The 17,139-nt window shown below is 50.9% G+C and overlaps 1 protein-coding gene across 1 annotated transcript in view; it reads right to left on the bottom strand.

The window, feature by feature from the left end:
* The window catches only part of LOC138515503 (PI-actitoxin-Avd5a-like), a 218,879-nt gene extending 202,328 nt beyond the window's left edge, over positions 1 to 16,551 (bottom strand). Inside the window, exon 1 of the mRNA XM_069630312.1 lies at positions 16,446 to 16,551. Within this exon, the coding sequence (XP_069486413.1) occupies positions 16,446 to 16,492 (47 nt within the window). The 5' untranslated portion in view covers positions 16,493 to 16,551. The remainder of the gene's footprint in view (positions 1 to 16,445) is intronic.
* Between the last annotated feature and the right edge of the window lie 588 nt (positions 16,552 to 17,139).

Genomic DNA, 17,139 nt, shown 5'->3' on the forward strand with positions numbered 1-17,139 from the left:
TGGGATCATGTTATGAGTACAGCAGGTCAGGTTTGGGTTAAGTCGGGCCATGCCTGATAGGGCGCGCAGTGGCCTGCGCGCGCGCAATTGGAATGGTAATTCTCTAGCCAGATTGATTTTAAGGAATGCAGGTGGGGGCAGCGCTGTTGGGCCTGTCTAGGGACAGTGGCTTGGGGGCAGAGCCGGCCTTAGCAGGGATGAGCCAGGCGACCGCCCGGGGCTCCACGCCCCCCCCCACCCCCCCGGCGCCATTAGCCCCCGACACGCCAGCTCGGGGGAGTCTTTCAAGGGATCCCCGAGCTGGAGTTGTGGGAGAAGGCGGTGGGAGGCAGCCTTTTACTGTAAAATGTGCCCGCGGCGGTGGGTGCATTTAAATGCGCCCCTCCGCTGCGGGCACTTTTCATAAGAAAAGGCGCCATTAGCCCCCCACCACGCCAGCTCGGGGGGGGGGGGGGGGGAGTCTTTCAAGGGCTCCCCCGAGTTGGTGTGGTGGCGGGCACTTCATTGTCATTGAATGCACCCGCAGCGGCAGGCTCATTCAATGACAATGAGGTGCTAACGCGCCCTATTTAACCTCCTCGCCCAGGCGAGGAGGTTAAAAAATAAAAAAAAGTTGTCCATCCTGGCCCCGCCCCCTTCCGCCTCACCCCTTGTTAACCAGGGGCACGCGGTGGGCGAGGGGGGGCGCTATTTCACCCAGGGCGCTGCTGCCCTTAAGGCCGGCCCTGCTTGGGGGCACAGAATGCAAAGGGCTAACCTTTAGCCAGTTTGGAGAAACGGATTGGGCCAAGGGGAATTTTGGGCACTTCTCCAGGGCTTTCGTTTGCTCACCATTTTCTTTCATCCTTCAGGGTCGCCGGACAGATTACGTACCACGCAGGGACAGGAGCCGTCACATTTACTTTGCCAGGTCGGGTTAGCCGCACACACCCAACGTTTGCAGTAGGAAGAGAAGGTAATGGGGCTACAAGGACGCTAGAGGGGGATGTGGGGGGAAGGCAGACCTCATTAGGGGGTCGTTTAATAGCTTGGCTGGCATATAGGTAACACAGTTGTATTTCCTACAGGTCACCATGCCCCTGCCACGAAGCCCGGACTTGGAGATGATGGCAGACACGCAGTTAAAAGAAGGACAAGCAGCGGTGGAGATCGGTGGTTCGCCACCTCAGGGACAGACAATGAATGCTGAGGCGTGGGCCAGTTCTTTTTAGTGCTGGCCAGGACTATATGATGGGAAGCGGCGATGTTCAGGATGGGGACCCGCAGCCAGCCGTCAAGACAATCACAATACAAGCTTTGATCTCCTCCTCCCCCTGCACCAGCAATGCGCAGTCATTAGGGGTGGGTGAGACAATAGGCACTTGAAGTAAAGGAAATTTGAGCGGTGGCCCCCAGGGAGGGAGGCCGAGGAAGCAACTGGAGGCGGACTTGGCCTCATCGTCTGCCCCCGTGGAGGAAGGAAAGGACAATGAGGCACCGACATCGCCCCCAGGCGATCTGTATAACATATCAGGTCCCCCCCCGGCCGCTAACCACGAGGTGCCTTAGGAAGCAGGGCCGAACAAATTGGTTGGCACACCGCTAGCGAAAGGTCGTAGCTCGGGGGTGAGTTATTAGAGCATGAGTCCAAAGGGTATGACACTATGCAGGCCAGTGGGGGCAGGGGCGTGAAAATAGGAAGGAGGAGGGTGAGACCTGAGGTGAACCTGCGGAACTGGCTGGCGGGATTCAGGATAATGGCGCAGATAATAGTCCAGAAAGAGCCTGAGCAAGGGCCAGTCCTACACCACTACAGAAAATGCGTGGTTGAGGAGCACTGGGAGGCACCGTTTGGCTGTTGAACGACCTAAGGTTTCGGAGAAGAATGTAGAGTGACCCCAGCTTGAAATGGGAACACAAACAGGTGGGGGATGCATAGGATCCCAGGTCAGGTGACAGCAGATACACTACTCGCAAGGGGCTCTAGTAATCCAGGGCGAATGGGGGAGGACACGCGCCCGGGGCCGTCCGCCCAGTCTACAGCACCAAAACTGGACCGCAGGAGGGGGTTCCAGACAGAGACGGCACAGGGACAGGGGGTCAAGGGTTAATTAAAGCACACATCTGAGTGGGTACAGAGGGAGAGGGGGCATAGGCAGTCAGGGTCCTGGGCGTCCCCCCTTTTCCTTTGCAGAAACTTCAACGATGACATTGAAAATGGTGCCCCAAATTGCCAGTAAAGAATGAAGGTGCCACATGTGGGAGCACTGCTCAACCACATGGGGTGAGTGGCCGGGAGGCACCTGCTTTTGTACTAATAAAACGATTCTCTCTCTTTTGAACGAGCACACTTGATTTAAAATGGCCTGGGTCTCAGGGCTGACAAAATGCACTTGTCTGAGGTCGGGGCGGGGGTAAGGTTAGCAGGTTTAAAGGATGCGTTGGAGGGAGTGGGTTGCAAATAGACGTGTTTTGAGGGGCAGAACAGGGGGGAGAGGGAGTACAGGAAGTGAGAAGTATTATGGGCAATGCAGTCCAATCATGGATAAGGTGGGAACACTTAGAGGTTTGAGTTTTTAGCTCAGCACTGCACTGCATGCCTAAATACAGCTAAATACCAATTGGCAAACCCAACACACAGCTTGCCCCATCAGACCGCACCCCTCCTCCTGGAAACTCAGCCTTACCCCTTATAAATGACCCGGTTTCTGGAGCTCTGCGGCAAGGCAAGCGCCCAAGGATAAACATTTCTTTTCTACTTTAGACCGCTCCTTGCCCCTTCCTTTTGTGACACAGCAAACACGAAAACATCAAGTCTCGCTTTTGTAAACCTGCAGGTTTAAAACTGTTTGAACTAAAACCCACGCATACAGTGTATTACAGCAACCATAGTGCATGCAACCTCTGATTGCCCGAGTCAGCTGGCCCTTCCCCCTCGCCCCCCTGTGCCACCAACTCTGATCTCATTTGCTGGTCGGTGAGCGTTTTCCTCCATACCACATAATGGACGAACCAACCGGGCCCAGAATCACAATCTGATAATGGTAATGTGCATTAACTGAGTATTAATCCCAGCTTAACGTTTAAAGGCACCCATCACTTTACTTTCCCTCACTGCTATACCATGTTGCAATACTAGACCAACCACAGGAATTATTTTCAGATGAAGTGATCAGTCCTGGATGGACAGTCTGCAGTCTGGTACGCTCCTAATGTACTCTTTCAAAATGCCTCTATGAGAGTTGGAAAGGTGTCAAATGGCACCAGGGAGGTTTCCTGGATGCTTAGCATTAGATAACAGAGCATTTTAGGACTGAGTTCAGGGGCAACATGCCCGCCTTGGAAGCAAAACGACACAGAGCAACACAGGCGCGATGTGCGGGTCTGTGCTTAGAACTTCTGGGAACTAGCGCGACATTAGCGCACTAAAGCAACTACCATATAGGGAGGTTACAGTGAAGTAGGGAAGTGGGATGGGCTATGGGTTAGGAAGGTAGGCAGGAGAGGTGGAACGCAAAGTAAACAGTAAGGTACTTTCAACAGCAAAGTGTAACCAGACTCAAAGTAATGGGTAAACATTAGTAGGTAAATGTAATAAGTATTGGCAAGGGTAGAGCTGTTTGGCAAAATCAGGCTTTGGTATTGCAGCGGTTTACAAACAGATATGGCAGAAAGCAGGTTTGCTACATTAGGCAACGACAAAACGGGATTGGTCTGGGCGAGCTATGGTAGGGTGCGCCTGCCAGATCTCCCTCTCCCTCTTGCAGGGGAGGGGTGCTCTGGCTGGCCTAACAAGGAGGGGAGAAAGGGGGGGTTCCAGGAAGGGGCAGGAAACAGCGCAGATTGTTACTGGGCTGGAAAGGACAGTGGTGGAGGGGAAGAGGAACAAATGGGGGAGATATAGAATGAAGCAGGGCTTCCCAGCAAGATTAGGTAAAGGTGAAGCAGTTAAAAAAGGTAAGGGATACGTAAAGTGGAGAGCAAGTGCAATATAATATTAAAGTAATTAAGGGAAAGGCTTTGTAAAGGGACCTCGCAGGGTATGCAAAGGACACCTGCGGGGTGGCAGTGGTCATGTTAGGTCAGAGGTTGAGAAGGTAGGGAACCAAAGTTGCAACAGGGGAACAAAAAAAAAAGAGTTACTGGCCGAATGAGGGGCATGCCGGCTCAGGTGGGAAATGGGTCCAGGGGCACTGAATAAGTTTGGTCAGAAATAACACCCAGATGATGGGGTGGGGGACGTAGTGCAGGGGAAAATAATGGTAGATGGAATAATGGAAAAGGAAAAAGGTTTAAAAAAATAAAATAAAAGAAGATATGCCATTGTTTACAAGCGAGGGCCCTCCTGGAAGGGATCACAATGGTTGAGCAAGGCCCAACACGCACCCCCCGTCAGAGGGGGGGCCTCCTACAAAAGGAACCACACGGTCACGGGAAGACCTCTCTCCAGCATGCCACCGCCTTGACAGTTGGCCCTCCTGTCAGAGAGCTCTGACATAATGGAGCAGAGTTTCCAAGGAACGCTGTCACGCAAGGGTGACAGTCGGGTACAGGGATCCCCAGCACAAATCATCATGCCACCGGTGGAGTCCAGAGGGCAAGCTTGTCTGTTGCGAACGGAAGGAATGGGGTAGAAGAACAGTGTTTGCAGTATAGTGGGGTTTTTGTGTAGCACGGGCGACCAGGTGCTGGAGGAGGACTCACTGCTGCCAGTTGTCCACAGTGAGTCATGGAGGTGACACTGGTCGTGCTAATAGATATCTTTCCGACACGCCCAGCGGATGTTACATGGTGTTCCCGTAGAAAGTTTTGGTGGATACCACAAGGGAATTGCACAGCCATCAGCTTAGAATGAACGGCGCCCAGGAGTATTAGACCCAGGGGAGGCCCATGTATAATGCGGAGGGCTAGGGGGCTTGGAAGACCTTCAAACTCCAAACATGGGAGGGGGAAAATGGGAAGTGCATCGATGGAAAAGAAAAAAGGGGAGGGGAAGAAATGAAAGGATTTAGAGTGAACAGGCACTGGCAAGTAGGATGGAAAAGTTGGGGGGCAGGGGAACCTGGGACGATGGATCGGCTAGGGGGCGGTAGGAAGAAAAATGGGGCATTTTCAATTGACAGCTTAGGGAAAACACAGGGTAATACCTGGGAGGGGGGTCCTTGGCATGCGGTGGGAAGAGGCCTAAGAGGAGCAGGGGGGAGAGCTGGGGATGACCTTTTAAGCGATGGGTAAGGGGAGTAGGATGGGGAAGGAATGTCTTTGGGCTCCGGGGTGAAGGTAGCTATATGGGGGGGGGCTCATGAGAACAGGAGGGCGAAAAGGGGAAGGAGGGGCCTGAGGGGGGTGGGACAGCTAAGGCAATTGGAGTTAGGGCAGCTCTGGTTTTTCGACGAAAGGGGGGATTCATGACAGGGTAAGGGAAGAACGTAGGTGGAGCTAAATTGTTAAGGAAAAGAGACCACCAAGGGGAAGGAGGTGAAGAAGGAATTTAGGGGAAAAGGAAATCGGGATGGGGCATAAGGATAAGTTGATGGATCCTAAGAAAGGAGACAAAGAGACCAAGTGACAACGAAATGGTAATGAAAATGCACTTAAATAGAAATGGGAAAAGAGAATGAAAAGAAAAAGGAAAAAAGAAAAAATGAAAAAAGAAAATAAAAATGGTCAAAGAGTAGCGAGGGGTGGATAAGGAGTGACATGGCCCTTGACGGGTCCGCAAGGACCTGAAGTGGTGGGGGGTGAGGATGCTATTGCTCAGTGCAGAATCCTGAGGGTAGCGGCGAAATGGAACACCTGTAAATTAACTCCTTACTTTCTGTATGTTAATAAAGTTTGCTGTGGCAATTGCACTTCAACTCAGTTAACTGGTGTGATGCTGGAAATGCATTGGAGGGACATGGCCTCCGTATCCTTGTCCTTTAATGCTTTTTATCGTGTGTTCGGTCGTGTTTTCCGCGCAGGAGTTCATGTGGGATTCCTGGCGGTGCAGCTCTCACTTTTGGTTTGGTGTACAAACCCATGGGATACCCTTTTGGCAACCATGGGTGGGGGTACAGCCCTGTGACCCTACTGTATGTTTTTGGGCACCTGTGTGTGGCCCACAGAGCAGGGTATGGGCTGGTGGCAGCTCCATGCTGAAATTGACAGGTGCTCTGAGTATCCTCCATTTTGGGATACCCAGGCCCTGCCATTGGAATCAGTTGATTCCTGATAGGAAACAAGATAGCCCCCGTGGCCTCTTGCTTTCTATTGCCTGTTACCTTGTTTTACCAAAGTCCTGGGAAGACCTGACTCTGTCCCTTCCCCCTTACTTGCTTTTGGGTGGAAGTGCCATATATGGTGTTGTTGTGAAGTCCAGGTCAGGCTGACTGGAGCCTTCCCAGTGACGGTATGTTGTGGGTACACCCTGTGGGTGGGACCTGTGTGAATGGAGTGTGTGACGAATACGCATTCTGTGTTGTGGGTGTCTAGTATCTGGTGTTTGAGACAATGACCGAGACAGCCCTGCCCGAAACTTGTATGAATGCATTGTGGAGTGTTGAATGGCTGGGTACTTGTCCCAATACACATAACTTGTTGTGAGTGTCTGGAGAGGAGTGAAAGGCCTGAATGCACTATGCACCTGATTGGATGTCTGCCCTTCTGACCGATTGGTTGCCTGAGTGTGACCCACCAGAATGATTGGGAGATCAACTAGTATATCTGGGGGCCTCTCACTGCTAGAATTTGTGTTCAGAAGCTGAAGAGTAACTGGAGTGTTCAGAAGCTGAAATCCACTACGACGATTAACTGGAGTAACTGAAGCATGACCTTGAAGCCCTTCTCGACAAGAAGAATTGCTGTTGCTCTCCTTCACAATCTGAAAGCTGCTGTGTCTCCAAGGACTGACCCAGAGAGGACCTGATAAGGTGCCCTCTTCCCGAGCTACGACGGACCATCGTGCACCAGCTGATCTTTGACAAAGCTCCCGGGTAGACAGACCTTCGACAGGCTGCCGACCCGAGGCGGGGACTGCTGCGGAATCCCAAGGAGAAGCGCCCGGACTGTTGTCTGCCACTGTCGATGACCGCCGTCGCCGACCGGAGCCGCCATGCTCCCGATTGCCTAAGAACTTCATTTGATCCAAGGACGCTCTCGTCCGCATCATCGCAGATGTAGCCTGCTGAAGAAGGCCTGACCGTCGACGCGCCGAGGAGCATCCGCCAGTGGGTTTCCCGCCACCCAATGACCACAGAGACGCCGATGACTCGATGCCCTTGCTGGGCCACAGTTCTTCAAACTCTTTGCGGTCCAGAACTATCGACACCGAGGTGCCCCGCATGCCTCTTCCTTGCAGAAAAGTTTACTCTTCCCCGTCAACGAGCACCGCTAGGAACGAAGCTGCCACTTCACTGTCGTAGCTCACCCGGTTCTCCGTCGGACGTTCGACGACCCGTGACTCCTGCCTTAAAGGGAGGGCACTCAAGAAGGGCCGTCGATTCCCCGCCGAGGAACGCTACAACGCCAGGTACTTTGGGGTTGCAGAACTATTGGGAAGTCTATTGTGAACAATATATGCACTGGGCTTGTATCTTTATTCTACAGGTTGCCCAGGTGAGGGGATCCCACACAGAGCTGTGTTTAACGGTAGTGACCAGTATTCTGCCAATTGTTCAACTGTCTTGCTTTCCTTCCTCTCTCTACTGCTGTTTTCCTCTTTATTGATCTGCGTGACATTTTGACAGTATAGTTGATGCACTTTAATGAGATCTGATAATATTTGTGGTATCACTGTAGAACTGTATATATGTGCGATTGTTGATTTTCTGAGCACAAAAGTGAGTTAATGTGATAGCGTACATGACCTTGAATATTAATTATATAAAGACTGTTTTAACCGATACAGTGTGCAGACATTCCTTTGTGGGTGCTTGGGGACTACACTGTACTTAAGAACCAGCCTGCATCACCTCCTGAGAAGCTAGGCCTTGATTGCTCAACCACAATACCAATAATAGAGAATCTTGGCTGGGGTCCTCTGGGCCTCTCCTCTCCCATATAGAGAGCAGAAGTACAGACACCCCCCTCCAGTCTTCACACTGGTGGCAGCGGTGGGATGCTTATGGTTTTAAGAATCAGTGTATAACCGTGCCACTTACAAAATATCTGTACTTTATTAATTTGAGGTTTAGTTGTGTACAAGATAACTGCATTACATTTACAAGCAATGGAATCTATTGCGAATGGTAAATTGACTCGGATGAGCTTAGAGGCTCTCCAGAGTGCTTGTGAAGCCAGGGAGTTAGACTTTGTGGATAAGTCTACGGCTGAGCTGATAGCTGCCCTGGTGGACTACCAGGATGATTGTGAAACTCTTGAAGGGGGGGATGCAACCGATGAGGAATCTACCCCGGGGCTTGTCGCAGAATCTGTTTCTGGGAATGCCACCATTCCTGCTGCCTCTGTTCCAAACCCCAGCAATTCCTTGGAGCTTGAGTTATTAAGGATGAAATTGGCCTTTGAATATCGCAAGTTGGAAATAGATGCTGAGCTTAAGAAAGAGGAGTTGGCACAGCAAGTGGAACTCAAAAATAGGGATCTTGAACTCAAAGACAAGGACACTGAATGTCAGCGAATCCAGTTACAGAAAGCTCGAGTGGAGACTTCAGCTAAACCAGTTGAGAGTGTCAGGTCCTCAGCAACCAAGTTTATGAAAGATTTGGTTGGTGTGTATGCAGAGGATTCTGATATCCTCCAATGGATTGAAGCGTTTGAAATGGCTTGTGCAATTCATGATGTTGATAAGAGAGATTGGGCTAAGTGTTTGTTAAGCAGAGTGCCTCAAACTGGATATGACTGTATTCTGAAGCTAAGTGTGGAAGAAAGGGGTCAGTATGAGTGCATGAAGTCTGCTTTAATTGCCATGTTTGGCAGGACGCCTACCCAATACCTTAAACGGTTCAGGGAATTTAAGAAACGAGAGAATGTGTCTTGGATTGACTGGGTGAGTGCTGCGCACATGAACATGATGGGGTGGATTGATGGTTACAAAGTGAAAACGTTTGTTGAATTGTCCCACCTCTTGTTTTTTTTAGCATTAAGCTTGTTCACCAGAGCTGCGTCAGTATGTTGCTGACCAGAACATTTTGGACCCCTTTAAGCTGAATGGGTTGGCTGACAAGTGGGTCTCCTACCGGGTGTCCCCCAAGGACTCCAGTAGGAAAGACAAGGACAAAGAAAAGGGGACCTCTCAGAAAGCTGAGGAGTCCCAAAAGCAGTCACAGTCGGGTAAACCAAAACCTTCCTCTCCTAAGACCCAAAAATCTAGTAGGGATAAGTCATCTGTGGGTGGGAATAAGAGTAGTGGTCCACCTGCTGCAAAGCAGGCTCCCAGTGGTTCCAGTACCGTACCCCGCACTCCCGGCACTTGTTGGGATTGTGGGGCTCTGGATCACAGAAGGGGTGACTCCAAGTGTAAAGGTAAGGCACTGGGCGTACAGGCTGTCAGCCTGAGCTACCCTTTCCCCACATCTGAGGTGGAGGCCACTGGCCTCCCCTCCTCCACAGGAATCACATTTGGTGCTCCTGTAGAGATTTCCTTAGTGTCCCTTGGGGCCTGGGACCAGTACGCAGAAGTACTGGCGACTATCCCACAGAACACCCATAGGTTTTTGAGGAGTGTCCTCTTAAATGGCCAGCCTTCTACTGGTTTGAGAGACACTGGGGCAAGCATGACAGTGGTGGACAGGACCCTGCTCAAGCCAGAGGACTATGTAGGTGCTACTCTGAGAACCACCAGGTTAGCTGGTGGACCTCCCAAATTATCGCCTGTAGCCTTAGTCACACTCATGATTGGAGACAAGACAGCAAAGCTTCCTGTCCTGGTTCAGGACAATGTCCCTGCTAACATTCTGTTAGGCAATGATCTAGTAGAGTTGGGGTTGATCTTGGATGGTCTTCCCCTGACTGCTGCTGCAGTCACTAGGTCACAGGTGACGAAGGGTCTGGCTGTGAGTCAGGTACCCGAGCCAAAGGCGAGGCCTAAGGCAAGAAGAAGGAACAACAAGAAGGCCACCGATGTGCAGGGGGCTCCTTCTCTTCCTGCTGTTCCTACAGCACCCATTGGGATCCATGCTCCGGACGGGCTGGATCCAGTGGTAAACACCGTCTCAACTCCTGTGGGAGAAGAGCCAGAAGACTCTCCTGTGGGAGAGGCTCTCAACCCGGAGGATCATCCCGACCTTCAATGCTTGTTAGCTGAATTGGGACGCTCCCGGGCGGACTTCTGTAAGGGACAGAGAGAGTGCCACTGAGGAAACAGGCCCTGTCCTAGGCACAAGGAAAAGTGCCTAGGACATTCTGAATCTATTGGGAGGGTGAGCTCCTCGTTAGTGAGCCCACTAAGCCTGAACCTGGTGCCCTCAACAGGTTGGTGGTACCCCAGGTTTACAGGCCCTTCCTGCTGCAGTTGGCGCATGAGGTGCCCTTAGCTGGTCATCTTGGTACCAAGAAGACTCAGCAGAGGCTCTCTGCCCATTTCTACTGGCCTTGGATGGGAGTAGAAGTGGAGTCCCACTGCAGGACCTGCCCAACGTGTCAGTTGTCTGGCAAGACTGGAGGCAGTGTCATTGCCCCACTGCAGCCATTGCCAGTGGTTGGCACACCGTTTGAGAGGGTGGGCATCGACATTGGCAGTCCCCTTGACCCTTCAGGTGGACATTGGTTCATCCTGGTCTTGGTAGATCATGCCACCAGGTACCCTGAGGCTATACCCCTTGGACTGTAACTGCCAAGGTGGTTGCCTGGGCTCTCCTGGGCATTTTCACCCGTGTTGGATTCCCTAAGGAGGTTTTCCCCGACAGAGGATCCAACTTCATGTCTAGTTATATGAAAACCATGTAGAAAGAGTGCGGGGTAACCTACAAGTTCTCCACATCTTACCATCCCCAGACCAATGGTCTGGTTGAGAGATTTAATAAAACTCTCAAGGGCATGCTAGGTGCTTTGGAAGAGCCCCTAAGGAGGGAATGGGATCTCCTCCTGCCATGCCTGCTGTTTGCTTACAGAGAGGTACCTCAAGAGGGCGTTGGTTTCAGCCCCTTTGAGTTACTCCTTGGACCTCCCTTGAGGGGGCCGTTTGCCTTGATCAGAGAGGGTTTGGAGGCCACCCCTCCAGGTTCCGCCAAGCAAGTGGGGAACTATGTGTTAGGCCTCAGACAGAGGATGACACAGATGATGGGTCAGGCAACAGCAAATCTCAAGGCCAGCCAGGAATTGAACAAGTACTGGCATGACCTTAAAGCATCGCAAGTGGATTGGACTCTGGGACAGGAGGTCCTCGTGATAGTGCCTACAAAGCCTCAGGCTTTGGCAGATAAATGGACTGGACCCTTCAGGATAATCTCCAAGATGGGCGAGGTCAATTATCTGGTTGACATGGGAGCCTCTGGGGTAGCCCCTCAGGTATTCCATGTTAACAGGCTCAAGCCTTTCCACCGGGGAGCCGAAGTCTCATGTCTCTTGCTAGCTTCAGAGCAAGAAGAGGATGAGAGTGAGCCCCTTCCTGATTTGCTGCATAGCAACCCTCAGGATGGCTCAGTGGAGGGAGTACATCTCTCTCCAGATCTGACGACAGAGCAGCAGATGGCCTGCGGGACTTTACTCCGGCAGTATGCCTCTCTGTTTTCACTGACTCCAGGCCTTACACCGTGGTGTAGGCACGAGATTGATACTGGTGACAGTGTGCCTGTCAAAAGCAGGTGCTACCGTATGTCAGATACTGTTAAGAACCACATCCAGGCTGAGGTCACCAAGATGTTGGATCTGGCTGTTATTGAACTCTCAACCAGTCCCTGGTCCAGTCCTGTGGTCCTTGTCACCAAGGCAAGTTCCCAGGCAGGTGCCAAGGATTGGAGGTTCTGTGTGGAGTACTGAGGAGTCAATGCCGTCATCAAAACTGACGTGCACCCATTGCCCCAGGCTGATGAGCTCGTGGACACCATAGGTGCTGCCAAATTCGTGAGCACCTTTGACCTTACCTCAGGCTATTGGCAAATAGCTCTGATGGACCATGCCAAGGAAAAGACGGTGTTCTCAAGACCTGAGGGACTCTACCAGTTTAGGGTCATGCCTTTTGGGTTGAAGAATGCCCCTGCCACCTTCCAGAGATTGGTCAATAATGCGCTCAGTGGGCTGGAGGCCTTTTGTGTGGCCTACCTAGACGACATTGCCGTCTACAGTTCCACCTGGGAAGAGCATTTGACACACCGGGATAAGGTGTTGCAGGCCTCAAAAAGGGCTAACCTCACTATCAAGGTGACCAAGTGCCAGATAGCTCAGGGGAAAGTCACATATCTTGGTCATGAGGTAGGAGGGGGTCAAATCCAACCTCTCCCCAGTAAGGTACAGGATGTACATGACTGGGAGACTCCCACTACTCAAACCCAGGTGAGAGCCTTTTTGGGCCTCACTGGGTACTATCGCATTTCATGGCAGACTATGGAACCATAGCTGCACCCCTGACAGCTCCGACTTCACCCAAACAACCTAGGAAGGTTAATTGGACTGAAGACTGTCAGAGGGCCTTTGATGGCTTGAAGGAAAGTCTATGTAGGGCACCTGTGTTGTGTGCGCCTGACTACAGCTGACCCTTTATCGTTCAGACGGATGCCTGCGACACCGGAATTGGATCTGTCTTGTCCCAGTTAGATGACAAAGAGAGGGAACATCCTATCATATTCATCAGTAGACAACTCAAGGGTAGAGAGCTTAGGTGGGCTACTGTTGAAAAGGAATGTTTTAGCACAGTTTGGAGCCTCAGGCGTTTTAGGCCCTAGCTTACAGGGTCTACCTTCAAGGTCCAAACAGATCATAAGCCCCTGAAGTGGCTTATGCAGATGAAGGGTAAAACCCCAAAACTGCTCAGGTGGTCCATTAGCCTGCAAGGGCTAGACTTCACCATAGAGCATAGACCAGGGAAGAGTCACAATAACGCAGATGGCCTTTCCAGAAGGTATGTTGACCGCCTGGATGAGGGTGTCTATCTCGTGGGAGATTAGGCACCCTAACCTCAGTCTGGGGGGGCGACTGTGATGCTGGAAATGCATCTGAGGGACAGGGCCTCCGTATCCTTGTCATTTACTGCATTTTATCGTGTGTTCTGTCGTGTTTTCCGTGCAGGAATTCATATGGGACTCCTGGCGGGGCAGCTCTCACTTTTGGTTTGGTGTACAGACCCATGGGATACCCTTATGGCACCAATGGATGGGGGTACAACCCTGTGCCCCTAGTGTATGTTTTGGGCACCTGTGTGTGGCCCACACAGCAGGGTATGGGCTGGTGGCAGCTCCATACTGAATTTGACAGGTGCTCTGAGTATCCTCCATTTTGGGATACCTAGGCCCTGCCATTGGAATCAGTTGATTCCTGATAGGAAACAAGATGGCCCCTGTGGCCTCTTGCTTTCTATTGCCTGTTACCTTGTTTTCCCAAAGTCCTGGGAAGCCCTGACTCTGTCCCTTCCCCCTGACCGGCTGTTGGGTGGAAGTTCCATATATGGTGTTGTTGTGAAGTCCAGGCCAGACTGGCTGCAGCCTTCCCAGTGACTGTATGTTGTTGGTACACCCTGTGGGTGGGACCTGGGTGAATGGAGTGTGTGACAAATATGCATTCTGTGTTGTGGGTGTCTAGTATCTGGTGTTTGAGACAATGACTGAGACAGCCCTGCCTGAAACTGGTATGAATGCAGTGTGGAGTGTTGAATGGCTGGGTACTTGTCTCAATACACATAACTTGTTGTGAGTGTCTGGAGAGGAGTGAATTGCCTGATTGCACTATGCACCTGATTGGATGCCTGCCTGCATGAATGCCCTTCTGACCGATTTGTTGCCTGAGTGTGACCCAGTAGAATGAATGCGAGATCAACTAGCATATCTGGGGGCCTCGCACTGCTAGAATTCGTGTTCAGAAGCTGAAGAGTAACTGGAGTGTTCAGAAGCTGAAGTCCACTACGACGAGTAACTGGAGTAACTGAAGCTTAACCTTGAAGCCCTGCTGGATGAGAAGAACTGCTGTTGCTCTCCTTCACAATCTGAAAGCTGCTATGTCTCCAAGGACTGACCCAGAGCAGACCTGGTAAGACGCCCTCTTCCCGAGCTACAAGGGACCATCATGCACCAGCTGATCTTTGACAAAGTTCCCTGGTAGACAGACCTTCGACAGGCTGCCGAGACGGGGACTGCTGCGGAATCCCAAGGAGAAGTGCCCGGACTGTTGTCCGCCACTGTCGACGAGCGCCATCGCCGACCGGAGCCGCCGTGCTCCCGTTTTCCTAAGAAGTTCATTTGATCCAAGGACGCTCTCATCCGCATTGTCACCGGTGTATCCTGCAGAAGAAGGCCTGACCGTCGACGTGCCGAGGAGCATCTGCCGGTGGGTTTCCCGCCACCCAAAGACCACAGAGATGCCGACGACTCGACGGCCTTGCTGGGCCACAGTTCTTCAAACTCTTTGCGGTCCAGAACTATCGACACTGAGGTGCCCCGCACGCCTCTTCCTTGCAGGACGTTTACGCCTCCCCGTCAATGAGCACCGCTAGCAATTAAGCTGCCACTTCACTGTCGTAGCTCATCCTGTTCTCCGTCGGACGTTCAACGACCCATGACTCCTGCCTTAAAGGGAGGGCACTCAAGAAGGGCCGTCGATTCCCCGCCGAGGAATGCTACAACGCCAGGTACTTTGGGGTTGCAGAACTATTGGGAAGTCTATTGTGAACAATATATGGACTGGGCTTGTATCTTTATTCTACAGGTTGCCCAGGTGGGGGGATCCCCACACAGAGCTGTGTTTAACAGTAGCGACCAGTATTCTGCCAATTGTTCAACCGTCTTGCTTTTTTTCCTCTCGCTACTGCTGGTTTCCTCTTTATTGATCTGTGTGACATTTTGACAGTATAGCTGATGCACTTTAATGAGATCTGATAATATTTGTGGTATCGCTGTAGAACTGTATATATTTACCATTGTTGATTTTCTGAGCACAAAGTGAGTTATTGTGATAGTGTACATAATCTTGAATATTAATTATATAAAGACTGTGTTTTAACCGATACAGTGTGCGGACATTCCTTTGCGGGTGCTTGGGGACTACACTGTACTTAAGAACCAGCCTGCATCACCTCCTGAGAAGATAGGCCTTGATTGCTCGACCACAATACCAATAATGAAGAATCTTGGCTGGGGTCCTCTGTGCCTCTCCTCTACCATATAGAGAGCAGAAGTACAGACACCTCCCTCCAGTCTTTACAACTAGTCATGCCGCTCATTTGGGCTGCAGGGTGGGTGTGGGGGGTCTCCAAGGGAGGAAGGTAGTGGGTAAGGAACAGGGGTAAGCAGGGTATGTGTGTGAGCAGCTTATGCAGACGTACCCCCACTGAGAGTGTCGGCGCTAAGGCTTGGGCCTCTTTTAGTTCCCAGTCCACCCTTGTTAACCATAAAGAAACAGCAACAGAAAATGTTGGGACCAGGGTTAATCTCAGACTCAAGCTCTGTAAAAGTTCCATGCAACAACGAAACTACACACGCAGCTTCCATCATAAAGCCCACACAAGCTGGGATACCATCAACCAGTAACATCGCCGCACCTAACCAGCAGGTATCCCTTACGTAAAACTCAACAACGCACCGCTACACCCTTACAAAGCAAAACAGCTGCAACATTAACCCAACCCACTGCTCCTTAACGGACCCCGTGGGTAAGCTGTTTACTTCCTTCTAATAACAGCCTTACAACGGATTGCATGCATTCTGACAATTTTAGCATGGAGCACATTACGGTGGTCAACAACAACCTAACAACAACCAACGCACGCCCGCCCGCACCCTTACAATGACCCAATCCACCCACCCCCCTTAAGCCCTCGGGTACCTGGTGCGCTATATAAGTGTTAAACATAAACATTGCTAAATTACAACTAACAGAGAGCACATTGACCATTGCTATGCAGATACATGAAAGTGCGTTATGTAAAATGCCTGCAGCAATTGACTCAACTGCATTCTGGGGCCTGTTGTCCTGTAGGTATAATGGGAGACTAAACATCTAAAACAACCAAGACGGGACTAAACTGCATTCCGGGACTTGTAGTGTTGCTAGTATAACGTGGAACTTAACGTCCAAAACAACAACCAATACAGAGCATCAAATAAAACTGAAAAGGTCTAACATGAAACGAACACCCGGCACGGCGGTCAGTCACCCCAGCCCCAACTTCATTCTTGTCCTAACAAACAAAGCCACCTCTGCCATCGTAGAATAACAAGCGAAGCCACTTCATGTAACTGTGTTGCATCAATTGGATGCAGAGGCTCAATACTTGGTGCCAAGTGGTAATCACTCATGCCCATGATAAAAAATGTTTAAAGCGGCGCTGGGTATAAGGAACAGTTTATCGATCGGCATTTTGAAACCACGTGGTCAATGCATACCTGCCTAACCTCCGGAATTTTTTCAGAGACTCTGGAATTTTAAGCATTTCTCCGGGTCTTCGGAAAAGTCCCGTGAATCTCAGGAATTTTGAGATTCTTTCCGGGTCCCGTCATATTCTCCACTAGATTGGCTACCGGCGGCAGCCAATCAGGTGGAGAAGTGGCCGGGACCGGAAACGGCGCTCAATGCGACCCCCGACCCCTGTAATAGTGCTTTCAATCCATATACTTGGATTGAAAGCAGTATTATTACGGCGCGGTGCCACATTCATTTTGCTTACCAAAATCATTCATTCAATGCTATAGTAAGCAAAATGAAGGCGGCGCCGCAGCAGGAATAATGCTGCTTTCAATCCAGTGACATGGATTGAAAGCAGCATTATTTCGGCGGCGCCTTCAGTTTGCTTACTATAGCATTGAATGAATTATTTTCAGTGCTATAGTAAGCAAACAGAAGCTGCCGCCGCAAAAATGGTACTTTCAATCCAATGACATGGATTGAAAGCACTATTATGAAGGCGGTGGCACTGCCTTCATTTTGCTTACTACAGCATTGAATTAATTATTTTCAATGCTATAGTAAGCAAACTGAAGCCTACAACAACCGTGTTTACCTGTTGGGCGTGTGGGCGGAGCCATATGCAAATGGGCGGAGTCTGTGGGCGGGGCATAAATCTCAGGAATTTTGATTTTC

This window comes from Ambystoma mexicanum, chromosome 6q (assembly GCF_040938575.1).
Source record: "Ambystoma mexicanum isolate Mex_15411 chromosome 6q, UKY_AmexF1_1, whole genome shotgun sequence".
Lineage (NCBI taxonomy): Eukaryota > Metazoa > Chordata > Amphibia > Caudata > Ambystomatidae > Ambystoma > Ambystoma mexicanum.